The sequence below is a fragment of the Schistocerca americana genome, chromosome 2 (genome assembly GCF_021461395.2).
Source record: "Schistocerca americana isolate TAMUIC-IGC-003095 chromosome 2, iqSchAmer2.1, whole genome shotgun sequence".
Lineage (NCBI taxonomy): Eukaryota > Metazoa > Arthropoda > Insecta > Orthoptera > Acrididae > Schistocerca > Schistocerca americana.
The window spans coordinates 552,749,108-552,766,373 of record NC_060120.1 but is presented as its reverse complement, the minus strand read 5'-3'; the positions used below and the strand labels follow the sequence as shown (position 1 = coordinate 552,766,373).

The 17,266-nt window shown below is 43.1% G+C and overlaps 1 protein-coding gene across 4 annotated transcripts in view; it reads left to right on the top strand.

Annotated features, from left to right (window-relative positions):
* Nucleotides 1-17,266, top strand: part of LOC124594865 (alpha-1,2-mannosyltransferase ALG9) — a 154,312-nt gene that overhangs the window by 18,430 nt on the left and 118,616 nt on the right. For all 4 annotated transcript variants that reach the window (XR_006978161.1, XR_006978162.1, XM_047133333.1 and 1 more), the window contains exon 4: nucleotides 5,079-5,192. Coding sequence is in view for 2 of the 4 variants with exons in the window: in XM_047133333.1 (XP_046989289.1) it covers nucleotides 5,079-5,192 (114 nt within the window). In the remaining 2 variants the exon portion in view is untranslated. The remainder of the gene's footprint in view (nucleotides 1-5,078; nucleotides 5,193-17,266) is intronic.

Genomic DNA, 17,266 nt, shown 5'->3' with positions numbered 1-17,266 from the left:
TGTGTGTGTGTGTGTGTGTGTGGGGAGGGGGGGGGGGGGTTCCCCTTTACTGTTCAATCTGTACATTGAAGAAGCGATGATGATGGAAATAAAAGAAAGATTCAGGAGTGAATTAAAATTCAAGGTGAAAGGATATCAATAATACGATTTGCTGATGACATTGCTGCCCTGAGTGAAAGTGAAGAAGAATTATATGATATGCTGAAGGGAATGAGCAATCTAATGGGCACAGAATTTGGATTGAGAGTAAATCAAAGAAAGGCAAAAGTAATTAGAAGTAGCAGGAATGAGAACAGCAAGAAACTTAACATCAGGATTGATGGTCATGAAGTAGACGAAGTTAAGGAATTCTGATACCTACATAGCAAAATAACTTACGACGGATGGGGCAAAGAGGACATCAAAAGCAGACTGGCACTGGATAAAAGGGCAGTCCTGGCCAAGAGAAGTCTACTACTATCAAACAGAGACCGTAATTTGAGGAAAAAATTTCAGAGAATGTACGTCTGAAGCCCAGCCTTGTATGGTAGTGAAAGATGGACTGTGGCAAAGCCAGAACAGAAGAGAATCAAAGTATTTGAGATGTGGTGCTACAGGAGAATGTTGACAACTATGTGGACTGGTAAGGTAAGGAATACGGAGGTTCTGCACAGATCTGAAGAGGAACGGAATATGTGGAAAACACTGACAATGAGAAGGGGTAGGGTGATAGAACATCTGTTAAGACATCAGGGAATGACTTCCATGGTACTAGAGGGAGCTGTAGAGGGGGAAAAAAACTGTGAGGAAGACACAGATTGGAATACATCAATCAAATAACTGAGGATGTAGGTTGCAAGTGCTACTCTGAGATGAAGAGGTGGGCACAGGAGAGGAATTAGTGGAAAAAAAGCACCCAACTCATGTTCAGTAGTCTCCAACAATACAGTTTAAGGGAAGTGATGTTGAAGTTCACACTAATATCTTCCAATACTCATGACTATCCTTCCCCTGACACCTATCCTCTCTTGCTCTTACTCCCTCCCTCCCCCCTCCCCCTCCCCCCTCTCTCTCCCCTCCTCCCTCCCCCTCTCCCCCTACCCCCCCCCCTCCTCTCTCTCTCTCTCTCTCTCTCTCTCTCTCTCTCTCCCCCCCTCCCCCCCCTCCCTCCACATATTTATTTCCATTAATAATCCAATCACTGCCATTGAGAGCCATCTGTCTCCCTCTCCACCTCCTAGTACTTCCCTGCCCTATTCTTGCCTCCATATTACCACACCTCTTTACCATCCCCACTTTGCAAGGTATTTCAGGAAAGACTATTTTGGATCTGTGTTCTCTAAATAACACACTTCACTTAGATGGAGTTCTGCATCCCCTGTATAAAAAGGTAGACATTGACCTCAATTCTGTATTTATCAGGAGAATGTGAAATATTGAAGCTAAGAGTGAAAATATTAAGTCATTTTAGCTTTCAGGCTACTTTTGATGGGAGGCCAATAGAGAAACATTGGTTTAAAGAGAGAAATGTCATCCCATTAACATTGGAAATGGAGCAGTTGTGAATAAGATGTAATCATACCAGATACTGGCCATCAGTGTGTCAGTAAGGCCAGAGTGAACAAGTTCAATATCAACACAACAATTGTGGGTTTCAAATGTGTGTCATACCCTGCCTCTGTGGGCATGGAGGCACTTATCTTTCTACTTATCTTTCTACTTGTCCCCATTGAGACTGTACGAGTACCATTAGGATCTCAGTTCAGAGAAAGGTGGTGCTATTAGATTCATTTGTTGTGAGAAACAATGTTTTGATCAGAGGTGTCACCATTGAATGTCACAGATTTTAACAACAGATAGATGGGGCATCATGCAGGAAACCACTCTCCAATCCAATTATAGGTGACAGTAACTGGTGAACAGCTATGACATGTTGAATCACCATCTTCTTATACCTTATTTTTGCACCTATACTCAGCACATGTTACTGGGAACGGAGATTAGTGTATCCACAGGAACTCCACTATTGCACCCTTGAAGCATGGGTAAAAGTTATCTAGACTAATGAGCTACAGTAGACAATGGATGACATCAATGGCAGGATATGATATGTTGAAAACTACATGTGGGGTGTTGCCACTCACTTGGCAACATGGTACTGTTTAGGTAGGTAGTGGATGTGTTCTTGTGTGTAGGATACTTACACGAGATGAAATGAGGCCACTGATATGTGTACCAGCAACTCACTGGGAAATGGGCAGGACCTGTTTCCTGATATTATGTGTATCTTTGCTTGTTTACAGCAGCCAACAGGTAATCTACTTTCAGCAAGACAATACATCAACTCCATTTCTCTCTAACTGCATCATAATCGTTCGTGTATCAGTCCACAGTCATGAATGAACTTGTATGTGCTAATCAGGTCATACGACCTCTTTCTAGTGTTTGCTTCTTGGAAACTGTCACGCTAGATATGCGTGATTTGGACAATAGCAAACTCCATGATTTGTGGGCAGAAGTGGAGTTTTCGTAGGTTCGGATGGCTTGGCAACATGCTTGGTGTCTCATGTGAGAACCATGCAGTGATGCACTGTTGCCGTCAATAGGATGATAGAGCTGCTATATGCCACAAGACAAATGACTAATTCAGTTACTCATGTATGTAAATATAGACAATTGTGGTGATATGCTATAGAACAGGCTGTTCAGGTGTGATTGCCAGCCCACATGCTGCTGGGCACCTGTGGGAAAGGGTGGGCTAGCAACTGAGGGGCTGGTAGTGAGAGAGTCTGGCTGTAGTGTGTGTGATTGTAGATGCCCTGGCAGAGATCCAGCTGGCAGGGATGGCCAAGCACCTCTTGCATGTGCAGAACACATGCATTAGGGCTGCCTTACAGGTAGCATATACTAGCTGCATCTGGCTGTGACAAGCTGACAGGGGCCTGTGTATGCTCTTGCTTCATGTGGTAGTGCTGGAACAGCCTGATATAGAACAGGAGAAATCAAAACATATTTCTATTTGAAAACTTTTTCCAACTCATAGTGGGGATGGTACAGCAACCAGTAATTTATGATGAAGAAACAAGCAGTCTTGGTTGCAGGGTTGTAATTGTTATTTATTTATCAGTGACATGTTTCATCTGATTCAGGAATCATCAGATTGGCTGATGTTAGATGGTGTTAGGCACATGGGATATTTTGTATGCTACATATTTCTATTTGAAAACTAACATTATCTAATATCACCCAATCTGAAGATGCTTGAATCAGACGAAATGTGTCATTGGTAAATAAATAATACTTACAACCCTGCAACCAAGACTGTTTCTTCCCCATATTTGTATTTGAAACTTCATGGCAGATTGAAACATTGTGGTGGCCTGGGACTCGAATCCAGAACCTTATCCTTTGTGGGCAATGCTTCACTAACTGAGCTATCAAGGCACAACTCATAACTCGCCACCACAGCTTTAATTTGACCAGTACCCCTCTCCTACTTTCTAAAATTCGTAGAAGTTTTCTTGTGTACCTAATAGTACCAGTACACCTGCAGTGAAGAATGTTGCTGAGAAATGGGAAAGCCATAGTGCAGGGGTTTGTTTCCAGAACAAATCATTCACTCAGCAGCATCATGTGGTCTGTTTTGAAACTGTATGGCAGACTAAAACTTTGTGCTGCCAGAGACTCGAACCCAAAACTATGCCTTTCACAGCTGGTGCTCTGCTAAGTGAGATATACAGGCATGACTCATGACCTGTCCGCTTGGTTTTACTTCTGTCATACCTCTCTCTCTCATATTGCAAAATTTACAGAAGCTCTCCCACAGACCTTGTGTGTCTAGCACTACTGAAAGAAATGTTATTATGGAGAAATGACATAACAACTGTAATGTGTCAGGAAGTTTCAAAAAGATGCAACTCCACTGCACACTGAAAGATTCATTCTGGAAAGATTCCTCTGTGTTGTGACTGAGCCATTTCTCTTGTGAAAGGTAAGGTTTCAGGTTTGAGACCCAGTCTGCAAACAATTTTAATCTGCCAGGAAATTTCAGAACACTTCACACACTGCTTCGGAATCAAAGATTCATTCTGGACTGTCTCTTTTTGATGGTTTTGGGTTTTCTAGGATCTCTCTCTCTCTCTCTCTCTCTCTCTCTCTCTCTCTCTCTCTCTCTTTGTCAGCAAGTGAGACATTGAATGTGAGAGAAACAAGCTATGTTATCAGTTGAAATGTCATGCAAAAAAGATTAAGTCAGTCATGACATGTTGTGAATTATAAACAAAGAAAAGAAAAAAATCAACAGTAAGTGTAAGAATGTACGAGGGGCGTTCAGAAAGTAAGCTCCGATCGGTCGCGAAATGGAAACGACTATGAAAATCCGATAAAGCTTTGCACAGATGTGTTGGGTAGTGTCTCTAGTATAACCCCAGTTAGCATCACATCACTCTTCTCATTTCTGAGCTCGCAGTGAGTGCGTAAAGATGTCTAGAAAATAGTGTCTGCCGCCAAGTACGAGGGCCTGGTGAGAAATTTCGCCTGAAGCTATGCAGCTAACATTACATAACTGTTGTGCTGTTTCTTCTTCAAGACAATTCACAGCCGCATTCTGCAGGGGCAATGAAGATGCTCCTGCATCGTTTTCAAATGGAAATGTGTGATTACCCACAATACAGTCCGCAATTGTCTCCCCCTGAGTTTCATCTCTGGTCACATGAACCGCTATTGAAAAGTTGGTACAACGCTATGACAAAAGTCTAAGTCAGAACGGCGACTACGTAGAGAAGTAGCTGAAAGGTGTAGCTAATTGTTACAAGTAAAACATTTCTGATGTTCACTGTGGTTTCAATTTGGCAATCAATCGGAGCTTACTTTCTGAACAGGCCTCGTATATTAATGGCCAGAAACATGAAGAAACAATAACAGTTGTAACTTTTCCCCAATCAAGCATCTTTTTATATTTTAATTCATAGGAGTTTTGTAACATTTCACACTTATCATTGAGTATACCATTTCGTTAAGGGATAATAAGCCAATATTTAAGAGTGACAAGCTAAAATTTAATTCATGTTTGTGTTTTAGTTGTGGATTTTCCTTTTCAGGAGCGTTTGCCGTGAATTTGGAGTCCAGATTGGTCGTCTTATGTTGGCATTTATGATATTTAGTGCAGGAATGTTTATTTCTAGCACAGCATTCCTGCCCTCTACCTTTTCAATGTGAGTAAAAATTAGAACAAATGTTGCATTTGAACGTATGTAGTGTTTCTCTTAATATACTCAAAACGTGAATGAGTCATCACTGTTTTTATGTGTAGTTCTAATGAAAAGCTTATCCCTTGCTGAAATACATTATGTTATTCATATGCATCTAGATATAGTGTCAATAAAATTGTGAGCAGTTGCCTCATTAATTAATGAAAATGAAATGGAGGTTGGTAGGACATTTGCCAAGTAAACTGATGGAAGAGGAATGAAAATAATTCTCTGCTGGATTCTAAGAGTAAGGAAAGATCAGGACAATGACCTGATAGAAACTGAGTAGATGACATTAAAAGACATGCAAGAACAATATAAATGTGTATAGCTGAAGACAATAATGCACAAAAAAGTCTACAGGAGGCTTTTATGTGGGAATCAGTGTAAATTGGCTGGTGTTGTTGTTGTTGTTGCTGCTGCTGCTGATGATGATGATGACTTACATTTTTAAATAAATACTTGGCTGACATGATTGGTATATCCTGAGATCTACCTGCAGCTCTGAAGTATTAACATACACCATCTATCCAAAATGTTCTGAAACTGGTTTTATTCCTGGTGTATAAGAAACATCAGCACAGTACGATGGTGGCAGCTTGCACAAACTGCTGTAAACCATGGATGTGCATTTGAACAGTCAGACTGTAAGCTTGCAGTGCTAAGTAGTGGACATGTGACTGTACTGTATCAACATTATGTCACAGACCGCAATGGAACAACATCTCTAAATCAATTGTTTAATAAATTCTCCAGAATATTTTGAAGAAGATAAGAGTGTGTACAAAGCTTGTCCCACACAAATTGACTCCTGAAAAAATGTGCAGGCACTTGGATGCCCAATGTGCCCCAATTGGATTGAAACCAAAACAGGGACAATTTTTTTCTAGAAAAAATCATTGTTGATGACAAGACTTTGAGCTATCAGTATGAACATACCACAAAACAAAACAGTGCAGAAATTCATATGAATGGTCAATGCTTCGACAATGTAACTGGCATTCAAAGCAATGTGATACAGGAGTTAAACAATGTGCCAAAAGTGGACTTTTTTGTATGAATGTTCCATGTGTTGCACTTATCTGGGGAGAGCCAATGTAGAACACCTGAAGCTTAAAACCAGCTTCTTATCTTTTTTTCTATTTTTTATTAATCCAGTCTCAAAAGTTTAGATCAACAAGCATTTGTTGTACATTTCATAAGTTCCTAACTGCATGTCAATGCAATAAAGAAGATGGTAGGAGGGTGTACACCTTGTAAAATATCAAAGGTTTGGGTGGAAATAGACATAAGGAATTGACTGTGAGGTTCTCACCACTGTGGAATATGTGAAACATGAGTTTCTCCCAGCATATAAAATGTTCAAACAACTTACAGGACTGTTGCCAGGTGATGTCCTTGACGACCACTGATATTTCGACAGGTGACCACCCTGTCATTTTCATGGCATAAATGCAGCAAGAAAGCTGGAAATATACATAATATATTTGCAAGCCCACACACACACAAAGCTCTGTCCCTCTGTTTTTGTCAAGGGAGAGAGCAGGATTCAATGCAGAATTTAAGCAAAAACCTTAATCTCTATTTCTAAGATCATGTATTAATTTAATCTCAATGCTTTCTTAATAACACTATTCAGGTAGCTGCGAATACATGCCAGAATCTCCAAATTACAGTCCATAGGATGATCAGTGCAAACAATGTTCTGTAGTAACAGATTTACTCAGCTGTTGTAAGTGTATATGATGCTTATGCTCAATATACCAGTTCTTCGCTGCCCTTGATGGCCTGACCAGTATATGACATGCCATGACTGCAAGAAATATGATGGACACATACCTTAATGCAAACCAATGTCATCCTCTATAGATCCTAAAAGGACACATTGTTATTATCAGCACTCAACCTGTCCATGGCTGGTCGATAGTGCAAAGCATATTGACGTGTCTTTTTCACTATAACCATTCTGATGGAAGCTGGCTTTGAGATGGGCTAACTCAACTGACAAACTGTCAGGGTCTCAGATGACATGAGCCCTGTGAAGCAATGTACAAAGCATCCCTTCACACTGAGCGAGTTGGTGACAACTATCCGCCTGTAGAAAAAAGTCAATTTGAGTTGATTTCCTATAAACAGCATGTTCCAATGTACCAACACATCGGGGGATCCATTCTTTCCCAACTCCATCATGATATTAATATTCAGGTTGATTGAATTCAGATGTTCTATACAGCAATTTAAATTCTCACTACCATGCGACCAAACAACAAAAGTATAATCTACATATCTGAAAAAAATATGCAGGTTTCAATGCCACCAACTCCAAGGCACATTCCTCAAAGTCTTCTGTAAACAAACTGTCAATAATGGTGACAACGGGCTTCCCATTGCAACTCCGTCTGTCTTTTCATAGTACTTCTCACTGAATAAAAAGTAGGTGGAAGTAAACACATGTCAAAATAGATTCAGTAATAATTCAATACCGAACCTAATCTCAATTAACCATAATGAATCAGAGAAAGGACTGTGAAGAGAGAGAGAGGAGAGAGAGAGAGAGAGAGAGAGAGAGGGGGGGGGGGGGGAGACCTCATAAAAAATTACTAAAATATCAGTGTTCATTCATTGCAATTCCTGTAATCAACACAATGAATCCACCAGGCTCTTAATGTGATGCTCACACTGATCTACTACCAGTTCTTACAATGGCACCAGTAAACCAGCCGTTACCATGACTAAAAGTACCATTATTAATGATACTTACTGATGGATGTTTGGAAAGCAATATAATCTAGAGGAGACACCTCAGTAAGATTTAAGGCTCTGCAACAAGAAACTTTTCTTCAGGATGTTGTCAATCTTTCTCTTTACACTTTTTGTAGGGTCAGCACTGATCTTGCAATGCCCTGAATCAGACGGTAAACACTGCACCTTTCAAGTGTAAGCCTGCTTGTGCAATAAAACTGCAGCTTTGCCCTTGTTCTGCCTGTTGTAAAAGATGACTAAAAGGAGTCTCTCATGTTTTGGCCTTTATGTGATGGTCCTCTGTAGGTTTTAAGCTCCATTTTTCAAAATTTTCCTGGAGAGCAAGCCAATTGGGGAAGGGCGCCTTACATGGTGCATAGTGTCCATCATGCGCTGAGACAACTTGCGTCCTTTGCCAATGTGGATCTGCACTTCCGCTCATTCTCCAGCTGTTGGGCGAGGTGCATTTTCCTCCATCCTGTGTGCAGTATTGCTATCTGCACTGCCAACGATAATGGACTTCTTAGGTCCTTTGTGCCTGATGTCCAGCATGGTAGCCAGTCTGTTGTGGTGGGGCCTCCATGTACCCTGTTGGTTGTAGCCCCCTGACTACACAGGGATTGCTCTGCTGATGCCTACACCATTAACTCCCCACATATACCAAGGAGTAGATGCCCATCACCCTGGGGCATCGGGACTGCAGGATGGCCTTTGCTGCAGCTGGGTGGCATCAGAGCAGATGACACACCATGAAGTGTAGTACGTCATCTCTTGCTGGTGGTTAAACATGAGCAGTTTCTAAGCGGGACAAGGTCAAACTTCAATGCTAAGAAATGTGACCCCAAATCATCCCCCCCCCCCCCCCCCCCCCCCCCTTCCAGCCACACCATGGGAGGAACACCAGGCTAAGGATGGCAGCGAAGCTTATTCACCCCGGTACTTCATATGTACGAGAGTTGATGGGGAACCTTACTTGTCAATGAAACCTCAGTTTTTCATTGAGCATTTAGAGGACAAGTTTGGGGTGGTGGAGGGCTTGTACAAAATGTGGTCAGGGTCGGTCGTGATCGGAACAGCATCCTCTGCCCAGTCACGGGCACTACTCCTCTGCGACAATCTGGGGGATGTTTGTTTCCATCATGCCACATAAGAGCTTAAATATGGTCCAGGGTATCATATTTCACAGGGATCTTCTTTTGCAGTCTGACGATGAGCTGCATGCCAATTTTAGAGCGACAAGGTGTCCATTTCGTCCGGCGCGTCCACCAGGGTCTGAGGGATAATCAGATTGTCACCGGTGCCTTCATCTTGGCCTTCAAGGGTGACACATTACCTGAGAAGGTCAAGGTGATGGTCTACCACTGTGACGTAAAGTAATATATCCCTCCCCCGATGTGATGCTTCTTCGGCTCCTCTCACCAGGAAGGGATCCCGTGGGTCACTCCCTTCCCAGGTTGCTACCAGTGGCAAAGCTGACAAGCACCAATGGCTGAAGCAACCACAGGTAGGGCTTCACGGTCCTCCTCAGTCCCAGCCAGACAAACAGAAGGAGCAGCAAGATAAACCTAAAAAGAAAGAGACCCCAAAGAAACAAGGCACTGCAGTGGCACCCACACCACCACTACCTACAAGCTCTGTGTCTGAGGATGAGGTGGAGATTCTGGCATCCGCTGATGACCTAGATCTCTCTGGGCCCTCAGATACAATGGATGTTGGTCGCACAGCTACTCATCTGGTGGCAGCAGGTGACCCTGAGGCGTAGACTGCTGCATTGAGTGTTTCATACCTTCCCAGTCTCATGATCACGTAATCCTCCAGTGGAATTGCGGTAGCTTTTTCCACCATCTTGCTGAGCTACGGCAACTGTTAAGCTTTACACCTGCCTTCTGCATTGCCCTCCACGAAACCTGGTTCCCAGCAATGCACACCCCTGCCCTCCGTGGCTACAAGGGATATTACAGGAACCATAGTGACTGTAATAGAGTGTCAGGTGGAGTTTGCATCTATGTCCTGAACTCAGTATATAGTGAACCTGTGCCCCTTCAAACCCTTCTTGAAGCTGTGGCTGTCAGGATAAGGACGACACAGGAAATAACTGTCTGCAGTGTATATCTTCCTGCATGTGGTGCAGTAGGCCATCCATGAACGTATTGGCTGCACTGATTGATCAACTCCCTAAACCTTTCCTACTTTTGGGAGATTTTAATGTGCATACCCTTGTGTGGTGGCGCCATGCTTACTGGCCAAGGTAGGGAGGTCGAAAATTTAATGTTACAACTCAACCTCTGCTTCTTAAATACAGGTGCCTCCACACATTTCATTGTGGCACATGGCACATATTCAACCTTTGATCTCTCGATTTGCAGTCCTGGTCTTCTCCCATTTATCCACAGGAGAGCACATGATGACTTGTGTGGTCTTGCTGTCACTCCCCCGGTGTCATGCCCCCAGATGCCTACCCAGATGGGCTTCAAACAAGCAGACAGGGAAGCCTTCACCTCTGCTGTCACTGCTGAATCTCCCCCACATAGTGCCATCAATGTTGTCGTCGTGCAGGTCACTAAAACTATAATTTTTGTGGCGGAAAATGCAATCCCTTGTTCTTTAGGGTACCCCTGGCAAAAGGCAGTCCCTTCGGGGTTGCCAGAAGTCGCTGAGGCAATTAAAGAGCGTCAACGAGCTCTACAGCCACATAAGTGGCACCCTTCCCTAGAGCACCTAATTGCCTTTAAGCGGCTCCATGCCCGTGTTCACCAGCTTATAAAACAACGGAAACAGAAGTATTGGGAGAGGTACGTGTCAACCATTGGATGCCATACATTATCTTCCCAAGTATGGACGAATATCAGACGTCTTATTGGGTACCAGACCCCAACAGGTGTCCCTGGGATTAACATCAATGGGGTATTATCTACCGATGCAAACACAATTGCTGAGCACTTTGCTGAGCACTATGCTCGAGCCTCTGCGTCGCACCCAGAAACTGTAGATGGAAAAGAAAGTCCTCTCTTTCACTACATACCACAGTGAACCCTATGACACCTCATTTACAGAGTGGGAGTCCTCCACGCCCTTTCACATTGCCCTGACACAGCTCCTGGGTCAGATCGGATCCACAGTCAGATGACTAAACATCTCTCATCTAATTACAAGCGGCACCATCATTCTGGTGCTCAAACCTAGTTAAAAACTGCTTGATGTGGATAGCTACTGGCCCATCAGCCTCACCAACTTTCTTTGCAAGCTGCTGGAACATATGGTGTGTCGGCGGTTGGGTTGGGTCGGGTCCTGAAGTCACGTGGCCTACTGGCTCCATGTCAAGGCGGCTTTCATCAGGGTCACTCTACCACTGATAATCTTGTGTCCCTCAAGTCTGCGTAAAGCATACAACATGACCTGGCGACCTCATATCCTTGCCACATTGTGTGAGGGGGGGGGGGGTTTCTGGGGCCCGCTCCCAATTTTTATCCAAAACATCCTGTTGCTCCATACTTTCCGTGTCCAAGTCGGTGCCTCCCATAGATCCCCCTCCCCCCCCCCCCCCGCCTCCGCCCCCCGTATTCAGGAAAATGGGGTTCTGTGGCACCGTATTGAGTGTCTCTGTATTTTTAGTGGCTATTAGCAGTCTAGCAGCAGCTGTAGGGCCGTTAGTCTCACCATCTCTATATGCGGATGACTTTTGCATTTGTGCTGCACCTCCAGTACTGGTGTTGCTGAGTGGCACCTACAGAGAGCCATTCACAAGGTGCAGTCATGGGCTCTAGCCCACAGCTTCCAGTTTTTAGCCTCAAAGTCGTGTGCCGAGCGTTTCTGTCGGCTATGCACCGTTCATCCAGAACCAGAACTTTACCTTAATGACGATCCACTCACTGTAGTGGAGACATATCCATTCTTAGGACTGATTTTCAATGCCCAATTGACTTGGCTACCTCACCTTCGTCAGCTTAAGTGGAAGTACTGGCAGCACCTCAGTGCCCTCCGCTACCTGAGCAACACCAACTGGGGTGCAGATTGCTCTACACTGCTGCAGCTCTACAGAGCCCTTTTTCAATCCCACATTGACTATGGGAGTCTGGTTTACAGTTTGGCGGCACCATCAGTGTTGCGTTTACTCAACCCAGTGCACCATTGTGGCTTTCGCCTAGCGACGGGAACTTTTAGAACAAGTCGATGACACAGTGTCCTGGTGGAGGCCGGAGTCCCTCCATTGAAGGTTAGGCATGCACAACTGCTTGCCAGTTACGTTGCACATGTTCGTAGTTCTCCTGCGCATCCAAATTACCATCTCCTTTTCCCAACTGCAGAGGTTCATCTCCCGCATCGGCGGCCCATGTCAGGGCTTTCGATTGTGTTTTGCATCCGGTCCCTTCTATCTGAACTGGAGTCCTTCCCATTACCACCTCTCCTCGAGGTCCATTCACGTACACCTCAGTGGTGTACACCTAGGCTGCAGATTCTTCTGGACCTTTTGGATGGCCCTAAGGACTCCGTTAACCCTGCGGCTCTCTGCTATCACTTCCTCTCGATTCTCGACATGTACCAGGGCAATGAAGTGGTTTACACAGATGGCTTGATGGCTGATGATCACGCAGGCTTTGCATGTGTTCATGGAGGACATATTGAGCAGCACCCCTGCCAGATGGCTGCAGTGTTTTCACTGGAGAGCTGGCGCCCATATCTCGTGCTGTTGAGCACATCCGCTCATGCCCTGGTGAGACATTTCTCCTGTGTACTGACTCTTTGAGCAACCTACAAGCTATCGACCAGTGCTGCCCTCGTCATCCTGTGGTAGCGTCTATTCAGGACACGTCGGAATCCCAGGCAACGAACTTGCCAACAGGCTGGCCAAACAGACTATGCGGAAACGGCTTCTCTGCAACTGACCTGCGTTGTGTCTTATGCTGCAGGGTTTTTTTGCCTTTGGGAGACGGAATGGCATAACAGTACCCACAACAAATTGCGTTGCATTAAGGAGACTACAAATGTGTGGAAGTCTTCCATACGGTTCTCTCACAGGGAATCAGTTGTCCTCTGCTGGCTCTGCATTGGCCAAATGTGGCTAACACATGGTTACCTCCTCCGTCACGAGGACCCACCTCAGTGTTGCTGTGGCTCACAAATGACGGTTGTCCACTTCTTGCTGGACTGCCCACTTTTAGCCGCTCTGCGAGGGACTTTTAACTTTCCCAGCACCCTACCTTTGGTGTTGGGCAACAATGCCTCAACAGCAGCTTTAGTTTTACGTTGTATTCATGAGGATGGGTTTTTATCTTTTGATCTAAGTTTTAGCACATGTCCTTTGTCCCTCTGTGTCCCCCACCCTAGTGCTTTTAAGGGGGGAGGTTTTAATGTGTTGCAGAGTGGCTGGCTTCTCCTTTTTATTCTCATGGTCAGCCAGCCACAGTAATCTGCTCTCTTGTTTTGATCTCTTCTACGTGTTTCTTGCATCACTCTGTGGTTTTCTTGTCTGATGTTGTCCATTTTAGTGTTTGTTGCCTTTCTGTCATTCTTCCAGATTTCTTCTTTCTTCCAGCTTTGTTTTCTAAGTCTTGCTTATTTTACTCCCACTCTTGTGGAATTATTTTAATCAGAACGAGGGACTGATGACGTAGCAGATTGGTCCCTCCCCCTCTCTTTTAAACTAACCAACCAACCAACTGACCAACAGGCCATGTGAACAAAGTGAAGCAAATGCTTTTCCTTCAAATTTCAAAGCTTAAGCTTTAGAATTCATGAATAAAATATGAACCAAGAGGGAGAAAGAAGCTTTTCCTTCATCTTGAACTCTGGCTTCAGCATGAGATAAATTGTATGAATAAAGAGAAGCTCTGATTACATTCTGGTAGCTATAGTTTCCAAAATGTGAAGACTGGTCAGTGGTGCACACACATTTGCTAAGTGCAAATATAGCTCAACGAGCAGCATGTATATGCCATGAAAAATGCCACAGACCATGTCAATGTCCACCTGAAGAGGGTTATACAACTCTATATTGTTTCAACAAAGAAAATGTTGAATGGATTGCGATAAAGACCCAGAGGAGAGAAGAGGTGGAGTGCCACCAGCAGAACAATGGATGAAGATTTTCCTTCAGTATGCAACTGGGGGAATTACCCAAACAGCACATACTTTGACCCCACAATCTTCACTATCCCCTGCTACAGAGCCACCTCCAACCCCTTATTCTGTGCCTGCCCTCCTCATCCCTTCACCCACCAGCTGCTCCTCAATAATTTACTTAAGTTTCATTCTCCCACCTATTTATCTACATCCCCACTGTTCTTCTATGTGCTCCCTCTTTCTCTTTACAGCTCTTCTTATCCTCTTGCCTCCCTCATTGCCTAACAAACACTGTCTGTTTCATTGTTAAATGCATATGACATCCTTTGCTGCACTGGAATGACTTTACTGGTGTTACATTTTTATCTCTTTCCCTTGGTGCCTCTCTTCCTTTACACCCCTAGCCCTTTCCCTCCCACTCCTTCATACGTACCTTCCCCTCCCCTCTCCTGTGTTTCTTTCATCCATTCCATTCAACACAACTGCAAATGCATATTAACTGTTTGACACCTCAACTGTACAGGGAATTGTGGTATTCACTCTTACAATTGCTTGTGTTTTTTCCATTATTATGTTACTGCATGACCTCCATGTGTTCTGTTAGTTAGAAGTAGTAAATTTGCTTTTATTTTTCCATCTCTCTATGACACTCCTAAAAAGGATGCAACATGCTAACCACAATATTGTAAAATTGGCTAGAGCCGAATGCATTGAAGTGTTTGAGAGAACAATATTCTTTCCCCAAAACTATATTGTCTTAAAAAATGCTTTTTCAGTGTATTCTGCATAGGTACACCTCATTGCTTAGAAAGAGTAATGAAGATTTTTTTGGTATTTTAGGATTGATTATTCTTCAACTTTTCTCTAATAAAAGTTTATACTTTATTGTTCCTTCTAAAACTTTATAGTAATTACTATCTTATTTTCACTGTAAGTTTCAGCTCAATAAAAGAACAGATGTTTGAGAAAAAGGTATATTAAATAATCAGCTGAAGTGCAAATTCAACCAATCAGTAACCATTAAATCAACCAAATTCAATAACAGTTCTGTGTCAATAGAAGAGGAATGTGATTTAGTGAGGGAAAATTAAGATCATGCAGCCCCTGTAGGCATGGTGAAATCAGAGGAGGAAGAGGCATGAATGACCCAAAAAACATGTTAGCTTAGTGACCAAATATAAGAGTGTGGAGGCAGTGCAAAGAAGCAAAATTGGAAAGTGTATGCAACTTGTAAATAAACTGATAAATAAATAGTCTTAAGAAGAACTGACTCTCTCCACAGGAAGGTTAAATATAGTTGAAGAAATGGGAAGTAAAGATGCAAGTGTGAGTTGCATATAGTTGCCAAGTAGTGATGAGTATATCCCACCAGTGTGCAGTGATATGGAGGTGAAATTGATTAGTCATCTCAGTAGGGGTGGATGATGGGCCTTGAGCCACACCAGTAGAGTCGCCAGGAGCTATATCTAAGATGAGAGAAACCTTTAATTTCTTGGCTGCTTTAAATAAGTATGCTCTACAGCTAGGGAAACCACTTCACATAATGTACATGAAGCACTCTGGTATACACAATTATAGTATTGTGTTGATTACCTTATTGTGGAGTTGTATTTCATTTTGGATACATCTGGGACTATTTGTATATTGCTTATGTTGGATTTTCTGTTCTGGAATTCATCAGCTTGAAACTTCCAGGAGAAGTCGCACATCACTGTATCCCAGATTTTACCATTTGTGAAAATGTTCTGCACCTGTTTGAATTTTACTTTGAGCACCACTTAGTGGATTCATCTGTCATGTACTCAAAGAGCAGTCTCCATCTGGGGCCATTTCAAGGGCTCCTGAACAAACTGCTGGCAAATTTTTCAAGTGTTTACTACTTTTTTTAAAAACTGGCATTCTGCTCTATATCTGATAAACATGCCTTTTGGGTTGTATTTTTACAATTCACTGCCACTTAACATTGCAAGTGTGCCCACAATTTTCTGATGGTGTTTAGAATGACTCTTGCATTGTGTGCTTGTGCATGTTAACTACTTAACTGTGAGTAAAGCTACGAGGGGGCAACAGCTTGTCAATTTACATTCTTTGTTTGATAAGCTCAGGGCTCACAACTGTATAAACAAATTAAAGTCTACTTTTAACTGTGAGTAAAGCTACGAGGGGGCAACAGCTTGTCAATTTACATTCTTTGTTTGATAAGCTCAGGGCTCACAACTGTATAAACAAATTAAAGTCTACTTTCTGGAATCTTTAAGAACTACAAACTCTACCTGGAAAATAAATTATTACAGAAAATGCATACCCAGAATGGTCCTCATTTGCCCCTCACGAAATCTTTCACATAAAAGGATTAAATTTGTATAGCCTAACGCCTATTAGAGAGCATTTGCTACCTTGAAATAATGCATTGAATCTGGAAGAAGTGTTATGTTAGCCGCAGACATGTCAGTGTTTGGCATTGATGACATGCTGTCCCATCTAGACACTGATGGGACAGAACTGTTTATAGGACTTATGCCATAAACTTTATCTTCAGTGGGAAAAGAAAAATTATTCTCTTATCGAGAAAGAAGCCTTGACCATAATGTGTAGGGTAAAAGAGAGTTCCATATATTTCTGTATGGCAGCAATTTCCATTTACTAACTGATCATAGTCTGCCAATCACCATGTTTGGTCCAGAGTTGAAACTCCTTGAGAGAACAGTGGCTTCAGAGTTAGGCATTGTTTCTCAGCAGTTATCATCACAACATACTTCACAGTCTCACCTTATCAGGGCTCCCAGTGGACCACTATTTCAGTAAGTAGAAGACTGCTTACTTTTCGATAAATGGACATGTAATGCATTCTCTTGCCAGGTTTACAGTCACAGCTTATGATGATGTCATGAAGGCTAGATGAGTGGGCCTCCTTCTTCAGAGGTGATGATGTCAGTTCAGCAGGGTTGGCTTTGAGTGTATTGTCAAGTGCTCGGACTCCACTTTGAGAATTTACTTCTCCTTCTGACACCACCTTAATGCCATTGATGGCATCCTGTTGATGGCTATGGGGATGCAGTGTGCAAAATCGTAACATCACCTGGGTGCTGACCCCATATCATCCACCTCCTGCATTGCAGGCAATCAGGAATGAGTTGTATGAAGGTCATGAAAATGTGTCATGTTTACTGGCCGGGGATAGATGTGCAGACTGAATGAGCTGTACAGTTCTGATACACGTATGCAAAATCAGTGTG